The sequence below is a fragment of the Telopea speciosissima genome, chromosome 2 (genome assembly GCF_018873765.1).
Source record: "Telopea speciosissima isolate NSW1024214 ecotype Mountain lineage chromosome 2, Tspe_v1, whole genome shotgun sequence".
In the NCBI taxonomy this organism is placed as follows: domain Eukaryota; kingdom Viridiplantae; phylum Streptophyta; class Magnoliopsida; order Proteales; family Proteaceae; genus Telopea; species Telopea speciosissima.
Genome location: NC_057917.1, coordinates 75,385,285 through 75,407,644, shown reverse-complemented (window position 1 = coordinate 75,407,644; position 22,360 = coordinate 75,385,285). Strand labels below are relative to the sequence as shown.

Here is a 22,360-nt window from a genome sequence, read left to right as displayed (position 1 = left end):
CTTCAGGTATGATCGTCTTCAGACACTACTTCAGCTTTCATCCAAACCAGTATACGAAACCCTAGTTCCTCTTCTTCCTCTATGAACTAGGTTTCCTTCTCTATACCAGAATTTAAAAACGATATTGGTTACAGTTCTAATATCATATGAAAAGACATATCTATCCCTTTGTTTCGAGGAAGAGATATACAATTATACAAGGGAGTGTTGGCGTAGGCCACACTAACGGAACAACTTCCCCCCGAATTCTCTTTTCTTCTGCCCTTTACGATTTTGTTTTCTTTTTCTGTCCTTCCGAACAAAGCCTTAGCGTGGCCAAATCGAAACTAGTTTGGTGAGAAATTTGAGGCTATTTATTTGGTGGACTTGGGATGGGCCAGTTGAGCCCAAAATATATAGTGAGTCTCACAAGTCCACAGGACCTTAACCTGGATCTGTAGGGTCAACGTGGCACGAATCACGTCACTGCATGTTTCAATGACGGAACACGTTTGGTCATGAGTGACGGAGAAAGAATTCTCCCACAAAAACGCTATCTTTCTTCCTACCCTGGCGGAATATAGAATTTACCGTTACTTCTCTCGTTTGTTATTTCCGTTATACAGGATCCTTCACTATTTGGTGTTCATAGCTTCTTCCAAGACCTCTTCTGTTAACTTTCATTATTTTCTCACTAAACTTCTCTATCGGAAAGGAAGTCCTTGTAGAGACAAGAAGGTGATAAAATCTCATTGATTTTTGTTTTTTATTTTGTTTAATTTTTCTTATATGCAATGAACCTCGATTGTTTTCTAATTGGGTTTCTTCTATTTTGAATGATCAACTAGTCTTGCTGACGGCTCAGAGTGAATCAAATGATTTTAGTATCTTCTGGGTTGTCTCTAATCCAAACGTCTGCCATCCATTTGATTTAATTTTTCAATTAATTAATAACTTCAAGGAATGCTTCCCATAATCTTTATAGTATTTGCCTTATCTTTCACTATGTTCTTTTACATCCAAGGAATAGTGAAACAGTAAGTGGCAATAACAATTAACCAAGTTTGGTGTGATCCCTTGGTTGAGGATGTAGACTTTTGTATCAATTTGATTTCCAATGAGTCCAATATACTAAATAAAACAAGGATGAAGCTTATGTTAAGGTCACCAATTTGCTGTTAATCTGGAGTCTTGTTTCAGCCTCTATGGTGTTTCTTCGATCTCATAGCCTCAAAACGACTATTTTAGTTTGGTCAGTTTCTTTTAGATAGTTATATCTTAGTTTAGGATCTAGAATTCTCACAAGTTCAATGCTTGCTTGCATTTGAAATTTAGAACTTCTTGTATTATTTTGATAATTCTAATTAGAGCTGTTGCATTTGAAATTTAGAACTTGTTGTATTATTTTGATAATTCTACCATGAATGTATTTGGATAGTTATGTCTTAGTTTGCTTTTGATTCTTAAATAACCAAATACCTTAGTGGATGAGCTGGCCAGACAAGGAGGTTGATGGCCTTTGTTAGTTTTTTTTAATAGCATATACATTGTAACTGGTTGCCTTTATAAAAGAATCTTGCCCGTCTCCTCCTCTCCCCCCCCCCCACCCCCAAAAAAAAAATAATAATAATAATAATAAAGGAAAAGGAGGTCGTGCTTGGCGCGTTAGTCAAGTGCTCACTTGCTGAGCACTTGGTCATGGGTTCAAGTCCTGGAAACAGCCTCTTTGGAAATAGGGGTAAGGCTCCGTACATTTGACCCTTCCCAAACCCTGCTAAATGCGGGAGCCTTGTGCACTGGGTACGGCCTTTAATAATAATATAGGAAAAAGATCACCACTGTTACTGCCATCATTATTGTCATATTTTGATTTATGACATATCCATTTTGTAGTTCTATTTGAGTTGTGCTCAATGGTTGTTTCTTTTGTTGAATCTAGATTATTATAAGAGAGGAAACATATTTCTAGTTATCTGCCATGATGTTGCTGAAAATGTGAAATGTTTGTATGCAGATCAATAAACGATGAGGTTGCTGAAGGTGGCGACCTGTAACTTGAACCAATGGGCCATGGATTTCGATTGCAATTTGCGGAACATCAAGGAGTCAATTGAGAGAGCTAAAGAAGCAGGGGCAGTAATAAGGCTTGGGCCGGAGCTTGAGATTACTGGCTATGGCTGTGAAGACCATTTCTTGGAGCTTGATACTGTAACTCATGCGTAAGTTTTACTGTATTGTTGCCTCCCCTTTTCTATCTGTGTTGGATTTGGACTCTGATTAAAAATGTGGCAGGAGAATAAAAATGGGAAGTTTAGGTTTTCTAATTAAGACAGAGACTCAGACTTCAATACTGATTGTTCATCAGTTGATCCTTTTCCTGTTCAGCTGCGCCTTTCCTTTGATTTTCTTCTTACTACCTATTACTAATGTTAAGTTTGGATTAATATGGTTTATTAAAATGCTAGTGGGAAAATAGGTAAGCTCACCAATGTGGGGATGCCTTGCAATCCTATCTTGAGCTGATGCATAATTGAATTATTGGAACTAGATATCTATTTTAACTTGTAATTATCCCTTGCAATGCTTTATGGGGTTGGTGCAAAATTGAATTCTGAGGACATAAGAGTATACTTTAACTTGTACTTTTGCATGAGCATGAAAGGTATAGGTATACAGTTACACACTAATAAAACTCAAAACTGAACTCTGTCCTCAGAAATTTCTTTTATACAACCATTGAGAGAAAAATGGTAAAGGATATGGAATAAGGGGTTAATAGACAAACTTGTACCTCATGTTCTAGAGGTGTTAATTTGGATGATCTTAGAAATGGTTTTATTTCAATTTTCTGTCATGTTGCTGAGATTTCCATCCAATTGATATACATTTTTTTAATGGTTCTGTTGTTTCTCACTCTGTGCATCACCTATTTCTTATCCCCTTGATTGAGAGTACTGATTTTGGATTTGCTTAATGGCAGAGATCTCACAAGATTGGTAGTGTTAATTTTGTACTTCATATGTATGTGCAGGTGGGAGTGCTTGAAAGATATTTTAGTTGGTGATTATACTAGAGGTATATTATGCAGCATCGGTATGCCCATCATTAAAGGATCTGAGCGCTACAACTGTCAAGTTCTTTGTTTAAACGGAAGAATACTCATGATCCGCCCAAAGATGTGGCTTGCAAATGATGGCAATTACAGGGAACTCAGATGGTTTACTGCATGGAAACAAGAAGACCAGCTTGTTGACTTTGAGCTCCCAAAAGACATTTCTGAGGCTTTGTTTCAGCAGTCTGTACCTTTTGGTTATGGATACATTCAATTTCTAGACACGTAAGAGCCAACATCAGTTGTATCTTTCCTGTTGATTTGGAAAATTGCCTAACTCTTTGTATTTACTCTAGCTGTTGCATTTGTTCTTCTCTAATATTAAAAGGAAAAAAAGTGTCTAAAATGATCCTTGAATTAAAAGTTTCTACAGAATTTTTTTTTTCAAGATATCACTTGTTGTTTCTTATAGATAATTCTTAGAGGAAGTATATATATGAGAATTATTCTACAGAACTACTACAAATATGTTCAGAGTTTGTTGTTTATGGAGCCTTTGCCCTGATTAATCTTCCTGGTTGAGATTCTTATATATGTTGTTGGAGTAGTAGAAATTTTTCATGAAGATTTATTTATTTACTTTTTAATTTTTTTCTGGGACTGGCGTTGTTGTTCTATCTAATAAACTATATATCATAGTAAGCTTATTCTTAACTGCCTATATTCTCATTAGAGCTGTTGCTGCTGAAGTCTGTGAAGAGCTTTTTACACCTGTACCTCCACATGCTCAGCTTGCACTGAATGGTGTGGAAGTGTTCATGAATGCAAGCGGAAGCCACCACCAATTAAGAAAGCTTGATCTCCGTCTTCGTGCTTTTATAGGTGCCACCCATACCCGTGGAGGGGTTTACATGTACAGTAATCACCAAGGATGTGATGGTGGCCGTCTTTATTATGGTAAAATGCATGCCTTTATTTAAAAAGAACTTGAACATGAAACTCTAATTCATATTATTTCTAGGGAGAAAGAACACTATCTGGGCGCGTGCGGTGCGCTGCCCCTGTGCCCAGACACAGGGGCGCACGCAAAATGACCACCGCACCCCCATGGAAATGCAGAAATTTCTGGGGGCACAGCGGTCATTTTGTGCCCGTGTCTGGGAGCAGGGGCAGCACACCGCATGCACCCAGGTAGTGTTCTCTTTCCCTTATTTCTATTATTAAAAGTTTATTTTACTTTTATGCAAGGTCCTTTCCTTTTTCTCTTCTTTTTATTCCCCGGCCATTATCAGACAAATCTGTCATTTTACAGCTTAATTCCATTGTAAGATAATCAAATTATTAGCATTCCCTGCTTTTGCTTTTGAGTTGAATCCAGTAGCATTGGTGCAGTGTAAGAGCCAGGTCACAAGCTTTTGTATGAGAGAGAGAGAGAGAGACAGAGAGCTGATGTTGTGGATGATAAGAAAGAGTTTTCATGTTGATCTGTGGGGCTACCTTGGGCCTTGAAGGTATGAGGTTTTATTCAAGCTGAGGTTCGTTGAGATCTGATGTTGTTTGTTGAGGCTCCAAAACCAGTCCAGAATTGCTGTGGGAGACAGCCTGTACTGGTGTAGGCTGGGAAGATATTTATCATATTTCATGGGGCAAGCTTGTTATATGCATGGAGGCTTTTGTGGGAGTGTTTGTTGCTTGCATAGAAGGCTTTGAGAGGTATTATGTGGGGCCCATGGACAGCTTGGCATGGGAGATTAAATCCAAGATATGATGATCTTTTAATAGACCTTGTGGGACCCATTAGCCTTGCGTGGAGCAATTGAAGATAAGATTTCTGTGTTAAGTTTATTTTGTTAAGCAAATATTTAGTTTCCTATTTAATTGTAACTAGAACTTAGTTTTAGTTTTTTTGGGTTTCTAAGTGATAAGGGAAAGAATCTAGTCACTATTTGGGCGGCCCTCTTCAGACCACGCTTGTAATTCCTTTTTCACTTTATACTTGCAATATTATAAATAAAGATGTGACTATTTCAGCCTCGAGCGATTTTAGATGAATGAAAACTGAATGTTGCTTTGTGCAATGGCTGTGAGAGACAGGTACGATGAAAGGCGGTGGGTGAGAGACCCATCCCTATCCTTTCTTTCTTTCTTCTCTATATTATGTTTATCCTTTTGTTCTGTTTTATTTTTTTAATTCAACCTATTCCTGAGAAGCATTTGAAGGCCTGTTGCTACCGCTGAAAGTTATTGTTGGACAGCCTAGTGATCCCTACTGTAGGATAGGTTAATAGTGCCCTATTTCTACATTAGTTATGCTGTTTGTTTTTTAAGTCTTTCTTGCATCTTCTGTTTTTTTAGGATCTACCCTTTCTATTTTTTTTCCAAAATGATTGGAAATATTGAAGAGAGTAGCACGTTGACTTCCTTACTTTGATACAGGGACCCTTCATTCTACCTATTAGTATCCATGTTGAACAATACCCAATGTGGATATTGGAATGCATGTCAGATCCTTCGAAACTGGATGCATCTTTGTTTCTCTTTTTTTGGAATGTGGTGTTTATCCATTGCCTGAACATGCGTAAAACATAATCTGTGACATGTATTATTACGAGTCTGTGCTCTTCTAACTTTATAGATTGTAGGTTTTTCTTCCATGATTACATTTGGAGTTCTTAATGTCATCTTGTAAGTCAACAATTTGCATTCATTTCTGGATTCAAATAATGAATGCAGCTGTCAGGGATAATCCCGCATTAACTAACTATGGGACCTTGGATGACTTCATATATCAAATGGGTTTTCTCCACCTAATAGCTTAAGCTTGTGGATTAGATAATTAAAGAGAACATCCGTGCAAATAATGAATGCATTAGATTAGTGGGCGAGCCTTGGTGCAACCGTTAAGTTGAGGTATTGCAACCATTAGGTTGAGGATTCAAAACATGGCAACAGCCTCTCCTCGAAGCGAGGGTAAGGCTGTGTACATTTGCCCCTCCCAGACCCTGCAGTAGCAGGAGCCTCATGCTCTGGGACGTTCTTTTAATGAATGCATTAGGTTATTATCTACCTTGTGCAGTTGAAAATTGTATACCAGTTTTATGTATGCAATTGGTTCTGGATTTCTGTAAGCAGGATTGTCAGCAGGTTCATCATTACATACTCTCTCTCTCTCTCTCTCTCTCTCTCCCCCCTCCCCAAAGAAAAAAACCATCCCAAAAGGAAGGGGGGTTAGAGCAGAGGATTCCTTGTTTGGTTGTTAGATAGGATCTTTGCCTTTTAAGAACTCAAAAATTGCTCGATGATGCACCTTGCCTCTTTTACCGCTACTCATCAAATAATGCTATTTAGAACCTCCAGACACAGGCTGAGTAGCTTGAACCTCAGATTGGTCCCTTACAGATTCTGTTAAGAGGTGAAGGTATGGAAGTATTGTCAAGGACTAAACCTTTGGGGGCGGGTATTTGCTCTAGTCAGGTCTGTGCATGCAGATAGAAGAAGGGCTTGAGATTTTGCTGGTAGGGGAATTAAGCTAGGGAAGATCTATTCTGATTCTTAGGTAGCTGCAGGCTTAAGGCTATTTCTTTCATGCTTTCTTTGTCCATGTTTGTCCGTGTTTATGGAGAGACAAATTGAGCGGGGCTCACTATTTTCACTTATGTACATGAAAGAGGTTTCTGTATGCATAGGTAGCTGCAGGCTTAAGGCCGTTTCTTTCATGCTTTCTTTGTCCATGTTTGTCCGTGTTTATGGAGAGATAAATTGAGCGGGGGTCACTATTTTCACGTATGTACATGAAAAAGGTTTCTGTGTGCATGGTTGTGTCTCAGCATCACCTCAGTTTTCTCTGAGGAAAGCTGGGCCTGTAGATTTAATCTGTTTTCTTGTTTTTGGAAATAGAAATTCTTCTCTCCAAAAAGAAAAAAGAATGCTTGATTTAATATTTTCTCCTTAAGAGTTGTTTGTTTGAGTGTCCAGATATTTTCGTGTATTTGGTTTTCATATCTCTTTTCTCCTCTTTCCAATTTGCGTTACACTGACATAGGATTGCAATTGTTTTATTATGTAATTTGTTATTCTTGAATTGCGTACAATATGATTATCTTCTGTTTTTTTTTTAACTTTATTTTTTTTGGTTGGTGAATGATTGGATAACTGTAATATTAAATTTTCAATATATGATAACATTATCATTATTTACTTTTTCAGTGGTGACACTGGTTCAAAATTTTATTTATGACAGATGGATGCTGTTGCATTGCGATTAATGGAGATGTGGTTGCTCAAGGATCGCAGTTTTCTCTAAAGGATGTCGAGGTTTTGGTAGCTCAAGTTGACCTAGATGCTGTAAGATGTAATTTTCACATTCTTATTCTTGTTTTGTAGTTGTAATGGAGACTGAGGAACCATGTCTTCTTGTAAATCCTAATAAATGGTATCATATCAGTTTTGAAGTTCATTAAGTTGAAGCATGAATGATATGCAAATCATTTGAAGGATGTATATGATTTTATTCCATACAGATGGCTTCATTCTACTTGCATGGCGTGTTCTGGGAATGTGAAATTTCTACATGAAGTGTTACTGTACAAAATATTCCTTCCAGCACAAGAAGATTATTTTAGATGATAATAAGATAAGAAAATGTTATATCCTTGGGGTAGTTGACATGGTTATCCAGCTGTAATCTTCAGTTCACCTGCTTTATGTTGCCCCCTCTCCTATGTTTTGTGTTCGCACAACCAACATAAAGCGTTTTAAACATTTTAACTCTTCACCCCCAAATGTTGGATAAGATCTTTCCCATGTGCTTTTATGTGTTGTGAGTCACATTTGAATTGTAACCTGTAGGAAAATCTGTCAAAGCACATTCATACTTTATCATCCACCAAACGTTGGGACGTTTTATTCTTAAATTTGTGGCTTCTAAACTCAACTCTGTTTTTTTTTTTTATATACATATCATACGTTAAGATTTTAAATTCTGGTTCCTTTGATTGCTGAATGGCAGGTGGCTAGTCTTAGGGGATCGATCAGTAGTTTTCAACAGCAAGCAAGTTGCACATCGAAGGTCTCAGCAGTGAAGGCACCTTTCAAGCTCTGTCAGTCTTTCAACCTCCAAATGTCCCTTTCCAGTCCACTTAAGGTCAGTTCTCCTCAACCTTTTGACTGTGCAAGGGAAGTTTAACTTCAGTCGTATACTATTTGTATTCCCTTTTATCCCTTCATTTCAGAGGTGGTTGATATAGATTTTCTTCAAGATGATGAAAGTGACAATGACAGTTGCTTTATCATGTTTCAACTTTCAAGAGAACCTTGGGTTCAGCGATGGGATGTTTTATAATCCCATTTCTAATGCTAATGATCAATGTTGTAATGCCTTTGCATTTTGCAGCCTCTTTTGGTTCATCTTGCTATTCTTTCTTCACCTTTGTGTAGATTGTCTCTTCTTCCTTCCTTAGAGTATGTACTTAAATAGGACTTTTGTGAACTGATTTGGGAGTTGAACCTTTTCGCATATAAAGCAGGGCAAAACAAAGACCTGTAGCTTTAAGCACGCTCCGAACCAAAGGAGGCAAATACATACTTATCCAAACATCCACTAGATGCACTTGCTCCTTTCATTCCTCTATCCATGATTCTGTTCTGCCCCACCATTCTCCAGAGTCAAGAAAAGGCTCCACTACTTTGGAAACTAAATAACTTCATAATTAACCACCTCGTCCACCCAACCTGTATATCATTATGCACAAGGTTTAAAATCTCATTTCATTTCGGTGTTTCAGTCACACCAAAATATCCGAAATACTCAAAATTTCGGATATGTTGACTTTTTATGATTTGATGTGGCTTAATATTGATTTTGATGACTAATGTTGATTTTTGATGACTTGATGTGGCTTAATGCTGGTTTTTTATGATATAAGGTACATATTGTAGCATACTAAAGAATGTTAGAAAAGAGGGGAAATAAAAAATAACACTTGGGCGCCTTGGTCGCCTAGGCAACACCTAGACAGGCGTCTTGTCGCCTAATCGCTTAGACACCCCTCCACCGTCTTGGGTCGCCTTACCGCCTTGACAACTATGGATGAATGTGGACAATAGATCTAAAGAACTCTACAGAAACTCCTATTTGTAAGACATGACATGGTTCTGAAACAAGGAAACCGCCGCATTGGAGTACTGAAACTTGGAAATAACCCTTATGGTGGAGTAGAGGATTGAACATAATTGTGCACGATTTACTGAACCTTAAAAGTCTGCATCTGCAACTGTGAGATCTTACATAGCTCTTGGCCATTGTAAGCATTAGGGCCCCCCCCCCCAACCGACCTATTTTCAGCAAGAGATTTTTTTGGCAGTAGATAGAGTTCTTGTCATTTCTAGCTGATAAAGATGATTTTTATTTATTGTGTCACTCATCTATTAGTTTGCGGACTTTTCCAGTCTTCTTTGCCAATTAATCATTTATTCTATTGCAGATTAGGTATCATTCTCCAGAGGAGGAAATAGCTTTTGGACCTGGTTGCTGGTTGTGGGACTATTTACGAAGAAGTGGAGCTTCTGGATTTTTGCTTCCTCTTTCTGGTGGAGCAGATAGTTCTTCTGTAGCTGCTATAGTTGGCTGCATGTGCCAGCTTGTTGTAAGAGGTCAGTTATACGAACTCTAAGGCATTATTGTTCCACTATTAACTTCTGGGATCACTCGCCTGTTTTGATTTGAATCAAATCATTAATTGATTTATAGTCTGCATTTTCTGTTTCTTTTATGAGAAATGCTTGCCTTGAATGGAAGATGGTAAGAAACCTCCCTAGTGACCCTTTAATTGTGGGTTGTCATGGTCATCTGGTTCTGATCAAGAATTGAGCACAGAAAATGTTTACATTAATCAGATCCTAGAACTAACCTTATGGCCTTATAGGCCTGTCTGCCCTTGTCTAAACATTCTACAGGAATGGTATCTAATAGTTAGAGAAGTTAGAACTTTCAACTCAGTCTTTTTCTCTGGGATATGTCCTCGTGGAAACTAGGGCTGCAACAGGGTTGGGCCTGGCTTTTAAAAACCCAGCACAATCCTGAGTCCCCCTTAGCTGGGCCCAGGCCCGGTCTGGCCCTGACTCAGGGCCTAAAAATGTTCAGTTTTAGAGAGGAAGGAGAAGAAGGAAACGAGAGGGAAAGAGAAGAGCACATACGGTTGTGTTTAATCTCATTTTTCTCAAACTAGAGACAAACTTCCTTATATTGAAAAAGAATAACTAATTACACGAGGGGCCCTGGCCTTATACAAATAACGGAAGAAACATAAAATACATGTGGTTATATACAAGAATACCCTTAAACTCCTATTCTTAACACTCCCCCTTAAGTTTGGGTGGTATATGTCATACATACCCGACTTGTTCAATAAGCGATCAAAGTGATGAGTGCTAAGTCCTTTGGTGAAGATGTCGGCCACTTGTTCATTCGTCTTCACAAAGAGTCTGAGATGGTCTTTGACTCAATCTTTTCCTTGATAAAATGTCTATCAACCTCAACATGCTTGGTCCTATCATGTTGCCTTTGGGTTGTGGGCAATACTTATAGCTGCCTTGTTGTCACAATATAAACTCATAGGTTTGAGTCTCAAATCCCAATTCTGAACAAGTCTCTTGACCACAAGACTTCCACACTCAGTGAGCCTATAGCTCTAAATTACGCCTCGGCCTTGACCTAGCCACCACAGGTTGCTTCTTACTTCTCAAGTAACAAATTCCCACCAACAAAAAGTACGATATCCGAAGTGGATCTTCGATCGAAAATAGATCCGGCCATCGGCATCGGTGTATGCTTGATCCTCAGTGACCATTTCTAGAGAAGAAGACCTTTTCCAGGGCATGACTTTAAGTATCGAGGATCCTATACTGCTGCATCAAGATGTCCCATTTTGGGTGCATGCATAAAGCCCGACTTACCACGCCTGACATAGGCTATGTCCGGTCGGGTAAGGGAAAGATAGATTAGCTTGCCTACTAATCTCGATATTTTTCAGCATCTACAAGGGGCTCACCACAATCTTCTCCTAGTTTGTGATTCGATCAATAGGAGAGAGGTTGGTTTACACCCTAAGTACCACTGTCTCTGTAAGTAGATCAGGACAAACTTCCTCGACAAACAACGATCCCTTGCTTGGATCTTGAAACTTCAATCCCGGAAAAATACTTCAATGGACCAAGATCTTTGATCTCAAACTGCGAGCCAAGTAAAGTTTAAGCTTTGTGATTTCGGTTTATTTGTTCTACGTGACCACAATGTCATCAACATATACAATAAGAGGTAATAGTGTTGCCCTTCCTTTGTATAAACAAAGTGTGATTAGCTTGACTTTGGATGTATCCGTGCAAGAATAGCTTGCCTAAACCTCTCAAACCAAGCCTTAGGAGATTGTTTAAGGCCATAAAGCGCTTTCTGAGCGACACACTTTTCCATTGCCACTAGGATGCTTGAACCCGGGGGAGAGTGCATGTAGACTTCTTCTTCTAAGTCACCATGTAAGAAAGCATTCTTTACATCAAGTTGGTATAATGGCCAATCAAGGTTGCAGCCATTGAGAGAGTACCGAATGGAGTTATGCTTGGCTTTGGAGAGCGAAAGGTTTCACGATAATCAATGCCATACACAGGTATAGCCCTTAGCGATCTTGCCTTATATCTCTCTCAGATGCCATCGGACTTGAACTTGTTGTGAATACCCATCTGCATCCAACGGAACTCTCCCTTTGGGAGTTCAACAAGATCCCAAGTGTGGTTCTTCTCAAGGGCCACCATCTCGTATTCATTGCTTCTCTCCATTTTGGATCAGCCATGGCCTCTACTACATTCTTAGGAATAGAGATGGAGGAGATAGCCCTTGAAAGCAATCCGTGGGGAGACGAGAATCATAGGAGACAAACTTGGCAATGGGATTAGTACAAGCTCGAGTTCCTTTGCGGTGAGCAATAGGAAGATCTAAGTACGAGGGTGTAGGAGTAGAGGAAGGTATACTGTCTCGGGGATGAGGAGACGAAGGAGGATTTTGGCGGGTCTTACGTATAGGGAGCCATGAAGGAGGATTTCTCTTGTCCTTTGTATACACAAGTAGCTCCCCTGCTCTCTGTTCACCTCTGCGCTCGGAGACTCCCCTCAACAACGGTATCCTCGGACCTTTTCTTTCCCTTGTCAATTTGAAATGGGAAATAGGGACGAGAGAGAGGAAGGAAATGGGGAAGGAAATGATAGAAACTCGGAGCCTCTTCAACCTCACTACCACGACCTCCCACGAAGAGATGAGAAAATACGGAGATGTTCAAAGAAAGAAACATCTTTGGAGAGAAGCCACCGACGGGTAGGAGGGTGATAACATGTGTAGCCTTTAGAGGTAGAGGAATACCCAAGAAAGATGCACCGAGGACTTAGGATCCAATTTAGTGTGGGCAGATTTGCTAAGATGGACATAGCGAGATGCAACCAAAGACCCGTGGGGAGTGAAAAAGAAGAAGAAAGTAAGGGTAAGACCCAAGAGGTACTTTGAAGTTCAAGACAACTGGAGGGCATATGATTGATAAGAAAGACTGCGTGAGTAAGGCATCGGACCAAAAGGTTTTGGAACATGCATTGTAAACCAAAGAGCCGGGCTACTTCCAATGAGGTGGCGGTTTTTCTTTCGAAACCCCATTTTGTTGAGGGTATCAACACAAGCCACAGTGGATAATGCCACGGTCGAGAAAAAAGGACTCCAAACCACCATACATATACTCTCCACCTTTATCGAACGGACAATCGAATACGAGTTTGGCGAGTGTAAACCAACTCATAAAAGTTTTTAAATGCAACATAGACATCACTCTTTTGTTTCAAGAGATAAACCCAAGTAACTCGAGAGAAGTCATCAATAAAGGAGACAAAGTAGCGGAAGCCACGTAAAGTAACGAGGAAGGGCCCCAAACATCGAGTATGAACAATGTGAAAAGGTGAAATAGATCTATTGCTAGAAGATGGATAAATGTCTTACAACTTTTTGCAAAAAGCAAGGTTCACAATGAAAAACATGATTGACAAGGAAAAGAGGTAAATAAATGTGGCAACATTTTTCTCATAATGAAAAGGAAGGATGTCCCAAACGCCGGTGCAAGCAAAATGTCCTCCGTATGCGTCCGCCATATTGCCCCACACACATAAGATTGAGCTATCGTCCGCAGGGAAAGCTGAGTGTCGAAACATATAATCCATCGGTTTCACGTCATCCGCGTCGCTCACTCTTCGTCACCAAATCCTGAAAAAGACAATGGGTAGGAAAAAATGTGACAAAGCGGTTCAAAGATTTAGTCGATTGGCTAATGGAAAGAAGATTAGTGGCAAAGTTGGGAACATGAAAGAGCAGACTTCAAAGGGATAAGTGGAGTAACTTGGACATCTCCCTTACCCGAGATGGAAGAAAGGGAACCATCGGCCAATTTTTACCTTATCTTTCCCGAACAAAGCGGAGTAGGAGTTAAAAAGCGAGACCTACGGTCATGTGTGATCCGTGGCCCCTGAGTCAATTACCCGGGTGTAGTGGTAGATGAAGAAAAAGGCTCCACAGGGTGGGAGCAAAGCTCCCAAACAAAGCTCTGTGAGAGCCCCACACTCTGGGGGCGGGGGACGGGTCCGGCCGGCTCTCCTGGTGCTCCCAATCCAACCCTGACCTGCCCTCGGGGTCGGGCGGGGCTGACCCTGATTAGCCCTGACCATGGGGAAGGGGAAGGGAGATGCAGGGGATGGGCCAGGCCAGGGAGAAGAAGAAGAAGAAGAAGAAGACAGGGTCGGGCCGGGCTCAGCCCAAGGCCTCAACCCTGGACTGGCCCGGCCCTGACTCAGGGCCAGAAATTTCCAGTCCTGACCCGCCCTCAGGGTCAGGGTATCTCAGCCCAGGCCCTGTTCAGGCTCAGGGCGGGACAGGTCCAATATGGCCAAATTTGCACCTCTAGTGGAAACCATTAGACTCCTAACACAACTTGCTGCTAAATGAGGACTATGTGCTTCCTAATGCTACAGTGTCAATGGGTCAGTTCCAAGTGACCCAGAAGTAGACCCTGCTATATGAGCCATGTACAATTTGGTACTCCTTGGATCAGGTCTTAGGGAACTCAAATTGTGCCGGCAATACTTTGAAACAGGTTTTGCGGCCAAAACTGCCCTAAAAACACAACTAAGTTTTGATTAGGATTACCAACATGAAAAAGTTTATGGCACCAAGTTCCAGACAAGTATACGATTTAGTAGGGTAAAGTAGCTTTGTGGTATTTACTACTTCTCACTCAAAACATTAGTCCTCTTGGATATCCTCTTTTTCCTCTTTCCATTTTGTTTACTTCTTGATGCCGTGTGTACATGCAGAAATTGCAAATGGGGATGAACAAGTAAAAGCTGATGCGATACGAATTGGTCAATACACTGATGGACAGTTCCCAACAGACAGTAAAGAATTTGCTAAGCGTATATTCTATACAGTATTCATGGGGTCTGAAAACAGGTGGTAACATGTACCAGAATTAGGGATTCTTGCATTAATTTATTTTGACACAGTTTGCTAATATCTCGTGGCAGAAGTTCTATTTGGACAAATTGATGACAGAGGATGTCTCCTTTCTCTAGTTTTTTTTTTTTTTTTTTTGAAAACAGTTTTAGTAGGTAATTTGTTTTTACCGTCATACATTTCTTTTTAGATTTATCAATTTAAGTAATGTGTTTTTTTATTTGCCCTCACATTCAGGTTTTGAGCATGTTCTTCTCTAGTGCATTGACATTATGTTGATTCATCTCTATGCAAATTTTCATATTTTAGTATCAATAATAGGATAACTTCTATTTTCCAGGTTCTTTGATATATGTGTTTTAAATTTTACCAAAAAAAAAAAGAAGATATATGTGTTTTAAAAAGCTCTTGAGGCTTAGACTCAAATTTACATATTTTGCCCTCACATTCAAGTTTTTAACATGTTTGCTTCGGATGGCCTGCAGTTCAGATGCCACAAGGTTACGGGCAAAGACTCTAGCAGATGAGATTGGGTCATGGCACCTTGATGTTTCTATAGATAGTGTCATTTCTTCTTTGCTCTCCTTGTTCGAAAAACTTACAGGAAAGCGTCCACGCTATAAGGTAAAAGTCAATAATCTAAATTCCTGCATTGGCTTGGGATCTAGTTTTCTGTGAGATCTATTGTTAAATTGAAAGAAGGTTTCTTCCATTTTTAATTGATTGGGAATTTTTGTCTAGCATCAATTTGGCACACATGGCCTGCCAACTCATTGATTAGAAATTTTCAATTGGTGGGCCAGGCCTAGAAATAATCGTAGGCTTGTAGCATTATCATAAACCATGAGTAGGATTAACTGATGAGGGTCCAAAGTCTAGCAAAAGAAAGAACAAGAATAAAAGCTTAACTAGTTAAACTAGCTGGGCATACTTGCTGTAGACCAGATTTGGATTTTTTTCTGTTCAGGTCCACTTGACTACTCATTTTGTGTTTATTTTTATGTCATTTAAGTAGGGTTTGCAAAGTAATATGTGTGGTTACAATATTACTCCTAGTTTCACCCTAAACTGTGTTTTATCTTCACTGCTTATGCTGCCAATATCCAAAGCAGCAATCTTTCTTTCTCTTCTACCATCAAGCCTAAGGCTAGTTGAGACTTAAACCCACTCCTTGAAGACAACCTTAGGGTTCTACATCATAAACTATAATTAAATAATCTTAACCTTCCAACATATGTTCATCATATTTGTGTTGCAGTTTTCAATTTTAGTTAGGCTAAATAATTGCAGCATAAAGTATAGGGCGAGGGCTCACTGATCGACGGCGCAACAACTGTTTGGGGAGTTGGATGGGATACAATCATGAGTCTGAGGACATTTCAGGCACTTCTTATATAGGGAGTTCCATTTACATGGTGTATTGCTCTAGACCACGGACCCTTTTAGCTGGTCGATGAAGCAGTTAACCTTTTGCCTAAAGCATATAATAAATTTAATATTATATTATGCATAGTAATTTTGGTAGTTAAATTTTTTAAAATGTTCCTTTTCACAGGTTTCTGCTTCCTGCTTCCCCTCCCCCACCTCCACCCTCAAAAGAAAATTTAATTGCGTTTAGTTGGGATATAAATTTTTTATTTGTAGCATCACAATACCTGAAGTTTGAAATATATTGGCTTTGGGGTATGGCCGTTTTCAAAGACAACCATATACTTTGTAATAACTGATATTTTTTGCAAATACCAGTGATTCAAGTCTCCCAACCAAGCAAACATATTCCCTGCTTGGAGCTGATTGTTTCCAGTTTTTGTATAAGCTGCAAAGAAAAATAATTATCGAGGAAAAATTATTGAATTTTATGAATGAATGAGTCAAAGACTGATTTATTATATATAAAGAAAAAGATGTGTGACAAGTGAGATAAAATAATGTTCTGGTGAAGCATTCATAAAGAGACATTGTCTCAACTTCTGATAAGGGGATACACCTTTGAAAGAAAGGAAGGTATAAGTTCTGAAGGTGGCAGAAAGTTTTTCATCAATTAGTTTAAGGATTGAAGCTCTTTGAAGAGTTTCTCCCACAGGTACATATTACCAGTTACCCAGTTCGTATGTTTCAAGGAAACTATTTGACACTTAATATTGTCGAAATCTTCTTACATCTTCCACTTTGGAACTCTTATTCAAGGATTTTTTGTGTTATTGTATCTCAGTTGAAAACTGAAGTGAGTTCTCTGAGATAGAAAAATTGATATATATGATTAAAAAATTAATGCTTTTAAGGATTTAGATCGGGCACCACTAGGTGACAAGATGGATTTGGGTTGATTTAGATGATTTGGTCACATGTAACAAACTGGTCAGTGCACCTTTGAGAATGAGTGACATTAGGTGTTAAACTTTTAAAAAAAATGGAATAAAAATAAACACATTCAATGGAACTTAGGGCTAGCACCAATAAGGGGCAAGATGGAGGGAAGTCAACTGAGATGATTTAGCCACATGTAACAAAGATCAATGGACAGCTCACAGAAAGACTGATAAAATTTGTGTTGAAGGTGTTAAAAGTGTAAGCGGAAGGTCGAAAGTGACTTTTATCGATATAAATATAGGACTTCTTATTAGTTAAACAATTGAGTTTACCCTGTTTTAAACAGCTACTCATGTGCTGTCTATCATGAATTTCATATATATCAGCTTACCATGATGGATTCATCCTTTTGTTGTTTTAATTGTTACAAAAATGTTGTGCTTACTGCATGGAATAGATATCTTAAAGGAAAAAGGTCCGATAAATGGCCCACCGAGGAAGGTCTTCCTAGGTGAATTTGTCATCCCCTCAAGTTTTGTTGGGTTCAATGTTTGATGCCAAAACTGCATGAAGGGCCCGTATTTCAATGTAATATCCCTAGTTTGCAGATTTTAGTGCCGAATCACAGTAAAGCTAGACTCCCAAATTTCTCGCATCATAGGGTTGTAATTCTACTTATTGTGCTTTTGTGAATATGAGACCATCATAGAAACTCACTCATCTATAAGCACTGCAGAGGAAATCCAACCTCTCCCCCCCCCCAAAAAAAAAAAAAAAAAGAATAATAATAATAATTAAAGGTTCCACAACATTGGGAATTCCAATCAGTCAGTCAAAATTTGTCTCTCCATTTTTAATTTCTGAAGGAGAAAAACAAACAAAACTCGCATAGTATATTAGAATATTTCAATCCATTGGCCAATTCAGTTGATCGCATTAGATCCAATTTTATGTTTTTCTTGCCCGAAATATTCCCAAGAATTATTGAAATTACAACCATACCATCTGTGTAAATTTGGTTCTCCAAAAATGCTCCATAATTTAGGAGCTTTTCAAATTTGGCTTTTAAAAAAAAAAAATTCACTCTACTCCACAATTCAGTCACTGAAGCTCTCCAAAATTTTGATGTGTTTAAATTTGATTTCCACTGCATTCCACAATTTGGTCAGAAAGATCCAGTATTTTAAAACTTTCTTTGCGAGACACTTGTCCACATGTGAATTCTAAGTGGCCATGTTGTCATAACTTGTGGTTTCACTTACCCTTTAGGCCTTCCTCTATGGGACAAAGTCCTTATATTTATTTTGTTATGTTTCACACTCCCCTCCCCTTCCCCCCAAATTTTTATATGCAACTAGTGTAGCTTCATATGTTTTAGTCCATCCAGCTCAATGGCAGTAATAATCTTTTTGGTTGAACCCTTGTCCAAATAAAGTAGAGTGGGTGTGTTCTATTCTTTTAACTAGTGTTGATATTCATTGAATTATAAACTTGTCTGTAACCATAATATGTTCATCAATATGTATTGATTCATATCATATCTCTCTCTTGGTGCACAGGTAGATGGGGGTTCTAGTACTGAGAACTTAGGGTTACAAAACATTCAAGCTCGGATTCGAATGGTGCTAGCCTTCATGTTAGCATCACTTCTGCCTTGGGTTCACAATAAGGCTGGATTTTATCTAGTGTTGGGTAGCTCCAATGTTGATGAAGGATTGCGGGGATACTTAACAAAGGTACGATCCGAATTTTCCAATCTATTGAAGTTGACTTATGGACACTAGATATAGTATGTTTTTGAGCGCTGGACAAATTATATTTGGATTTTGGTGAGCTCATTTACCCCATTAACTTGAACTCCTTATCAACTTGGGTCAACAAGGGCTCGACTTTCAGTTACTTGATTTAGTTTTACAATCTGCTTTGCTTCTAACTTATTTCTCAGTTGGGTCAAGTCAGCTACCCTCATGGTGGCTTAACTGAGTTGTTTATGGGTTACTGTAAAAGAATCCCCAGAGATCCAATGGAATAGCTATTTTCTTTTCGAGTTAGTGAACCTAGCATTTTTGTATGTGATCATTCAGTTGCGCCTTTTCTGTTGCAGTATGATTGCAGCTCTGCAGATATAAATCCTATTGGAAGTATTAGTAAGCAGGATCTTCGAGCCTTTCTACGATGGGCTGCCTCCCATCTTGGCTACTCATCTTTGGCAGAAATAGAAGCAGCTCCTCCAACTGCTGAACTGGAGCCTATACGTTCCAATTACAGCCAGGTATTGCATACCCTATGAATGTATCGACTTGACAAACTACCTTCACCTTTATAGCCAGGGTTGAATGATTCCAAAATCCAGAAACTTTCTGTTTAGGCTGTGCACATGTGTATCCTATCCAAATTTTTTTGTTCTTTAGTAATATTTACATTTCTCTTCTCTTCTCTTCTTCTGTTCCCTTGGTTTGAGTAGTCTCCTAGAATATTCTCTTATGCTCAGAAATCCCTTAGTATCCATTGGAATTCTTTGTGTGGTCTACTTACTGCATGCAAGTTGTTTGGTGTACATACAGGAGGTGGGATCCACTACAGTGGGTCCAACTCGAACTGGGCAAAATCTTAATGTGTTGAACCTACATAATACATCGTCGTCTGTTGGCACGTTTTCTTATATATGCGATCATGCATAAGAAATAGATTGGCTGATGAGAATGAAAAATACTAGCACTACGACAGTCGTAACTTAACTGTTGATTCAGCCACCAAATACAGTGGGCCCAACAATGTAAAGCAGTGGGACTCAGTGTGCGAGTGTCATAGCCACACCATTGTATTGCAAGTTCCTTGATTGATTTATCAAATCAGATCATGTTTGGCCTGATGATCTTGTGGAAGGTACCTAGTGAATGGATCGCACCCCTGTATGTCTTAGACTTGTAGCACTAAACCCTTGTTATGCTGTCTATTGAGTGTCCTTTCCAGGTACCCTTGATTTCTTATCTTCCTCAAATAGTGCCCAATCAATGTGTTTGCACCCCCTTCATGTATTAAGCTGTAAACCTTTTGTATTATGTCCTTTCGGTAACTTACATCCTACATGCCCTTTTGACTTAAACAACATTTCCTAGATTCAATTATCCGGTATGCCTAATTCTAGTGAATTCAAGTGGGTGTGATTGCAAACTGTCAGGTGATATATATCTGTTCATCTCTTTTCTTTGTTACAGTTGGATGAAGTGGATATGGGAATGACATACGAGGAGCTCTCAGTCTATGGAAGGTTGCGTAAGATTTTCCGCTGTGGTCCTGTGTCAATGTTTCAGGTTAGTCTTATAATTCTAATATGTTTGTGGAGACTAAGAAAAGCTCTACTATAATTAGAGCCTTGCCTTCTACCTTTAGTGGGAAAGCCCATTGGTCTGGACCGGCGAATCGATGAAGCACAGTCTGGAATTGTTTGCTGTTGAAATATCCAGGGGTTTGCTCATCGGTGTCTGATCTCAAGTTCCCAACTTGTAATAACACTTAAGCTGAGTGCAATGTAAAGGTTGATTCGGGTGTATTCCTCATTACCGTCAATGTTCATGTGATTGGATTCTTTCCCCCCCGCCCCATATCGTCACTGAACTCTTTTAGCTGTGAGTGCCCCATAGTTGTCAAGGCATCCGTCCGGCAAAGGGCATCTGGACTCCTAGGGGTCGCCTTGATTTTTTCCCTCCTCCAACCTAGGGTTGACTATGGAATATCCAACTTGACCCTGTAATCTGAAATTTTTATTTGAAAATTGAAATTTAGTTGACCCATTATACGAAGTATATTAGTGAATTTTGCAATGACCTCAGTCAGAAATGATTTGGTAAGTGAATTTTTTTCTCTTAACCATTTACTCAAAACTGATCTCCCTAATTTCTGTAGAAGCTTTTTATGGCTCCGTAGCTATACGTCTCCAGTTATGTGGTTCTAAATAGGCTTGAGACAAGCTTCACCCCCCTCCCCCCAGGCCATCTACCGTACTTCCTCTGGTGGTATAAACAAGCCACTCATAGTGTCAACCATGTAGAATAAGCCTGGTTGTGTCTGGTGAGCATTGTCCTGATTTCAGTCAATTGTCCATGATAGGTTTCTCAAAATGTCTAGAAAGACATAACTGGAAGGCGCCATGAGTAGAGAACTCACAGAGAAATTTCCAGACAATCTCAGACTAGTTAATGTAAGCCTTACAGCCCAATCACTTGTTGGAAAAATAATTTTCATTTTCCATCCCCCTATTTTCTGTGAGGTTAGCGATACCCTTCTTTTTTCCATTTCCATAATACACTACTTAGTCCTATGTTCAATTTGCCATGCTCAATGACTGACTCTTCTTTCAGCCAAGTTGAGCTTTTTCTTTCAGTTTCACTCTTCTCTATGATATATATTTGCTATAACCAAACAATAGTGAGAGACATCCTGAACTCCTGGGTATTTGGTTTTATGGTATTTTCGGATGTTCATCACTTGTCAATTAAAATATGTGAACGAGTCAGAGGGCCATGATTTGGTGTGAGACTGTAAAGTATAGTGAATTTGATGTAGCCAACCACTGGTTTCTTTTTCCTTATCCTTTCTCTTGTTTTAGAATCTCTGCTACAAATGGGGTGGAATATTAACTCCGTCAGAGGTAGCTGATAAGGTGAAGCACTTCTTCAAGTACTACTCGATCAATCGACACAAGATGACTGTCTTGACACCCTCTTATCATGCTGAGGTATCTTCTTTACTCACTCCTCAGAGCAAAATTTATCAACTCAAACTTCATTTCAGTTGAATATTTCTCAAGACTAAATAACCATATGGTTTGTGCAGAGTTATTCCCCCGAGGACAACCGATTTGATCTTCGTCAGTTCCTCTATAATGCACGATGGCCATATCAGTTCCGCAAGATCGATGAACTTGTACATGACTGTGATGAAGAGAAAGTGGCTGCTATGAATTCACAGGATAACGGCAAAGTGGGGCCTACACTAGAACACGGAGGTGGGATGGGGGTCATTGCAGCAGGCTCAAGTGATCCAAAGACCGGTCTCTAGGTCTAAATACAATGCTTGGGACGTTGCAGTTTGGCTAGAGGGTCAGTTTTATGGGCTAGGGGAATGCAAGAACAATATTTTTGATCATGTTGTTGACCTGTTTTAGGATTTGACAAACCCCTTTGCAGAGCCAAAGCCAAAAATCCTTGGCTCTCCCTATAGATTGTATCATCCAATATGATCAAAATTCATTTATTTGTGCGACAGGTTCTGAAAACTCAAGTGTTTCAAGCTGGGAATATTGATCAATGAAACACTTTATACAAATTTGCAAGATATATTTGACTTTAGAGTGAAAAACTCAAGTTCTTCAAGCTAGGAATAAAGCATCAATAAAATTCATTTATTTGGACTTTTTGTGTCTTGGCCCGTAGTGAAATTTTTTTGTTCCAACTACTTGGAGCATACATGTACTGAATCGGCAAACA

At 39.2% G+C, this 22,360-nt stretch overlaps 1 protein-coding gene across 1 annotated transcript; it reads left to right on the top strand.

Annotated features, from left to right (window-relative positions):
• The first annotated feature begins 605 nt into the window (after window positions 1-605).
• On the top strand, window positions 606-22,145 carry LOC122652373 (glutamine-dependent NAD(+) synthetase-like). Its single transcript, XM_043846089.1, has 14 exons — window positions 606-717; window positions 1,994-2,198; window positions 3,011-3,316; window positions 3,765-3,988; window positions 7,272-7,375; window positions 8,040-8,174; window positions 9,514-9,682; window positions 14,423-14,558; window positions 15,047-15,185; window positions 18,431-18,607; window positions 18,976-19,143; window positions 20,090-20,185; window positions 21,481-21,609; window positions 21,708-22,145. The coding sequence occupies exons 2-14, from the start codon at window positions 2,005-2,007 to the stop codon at window positions 21,930-21,932; spliced, it is 2,202 nt and encodes a 733-aa protein (XP_043702024.1). The 5' UTR covers window positions 606-717; window positions 1,994-2,004; the 3' UTR covers window positions 21,933-22,145.
• The last annotated feature ends 215 nt before the right edge of the window (window positions 22,146-22,360 follow it).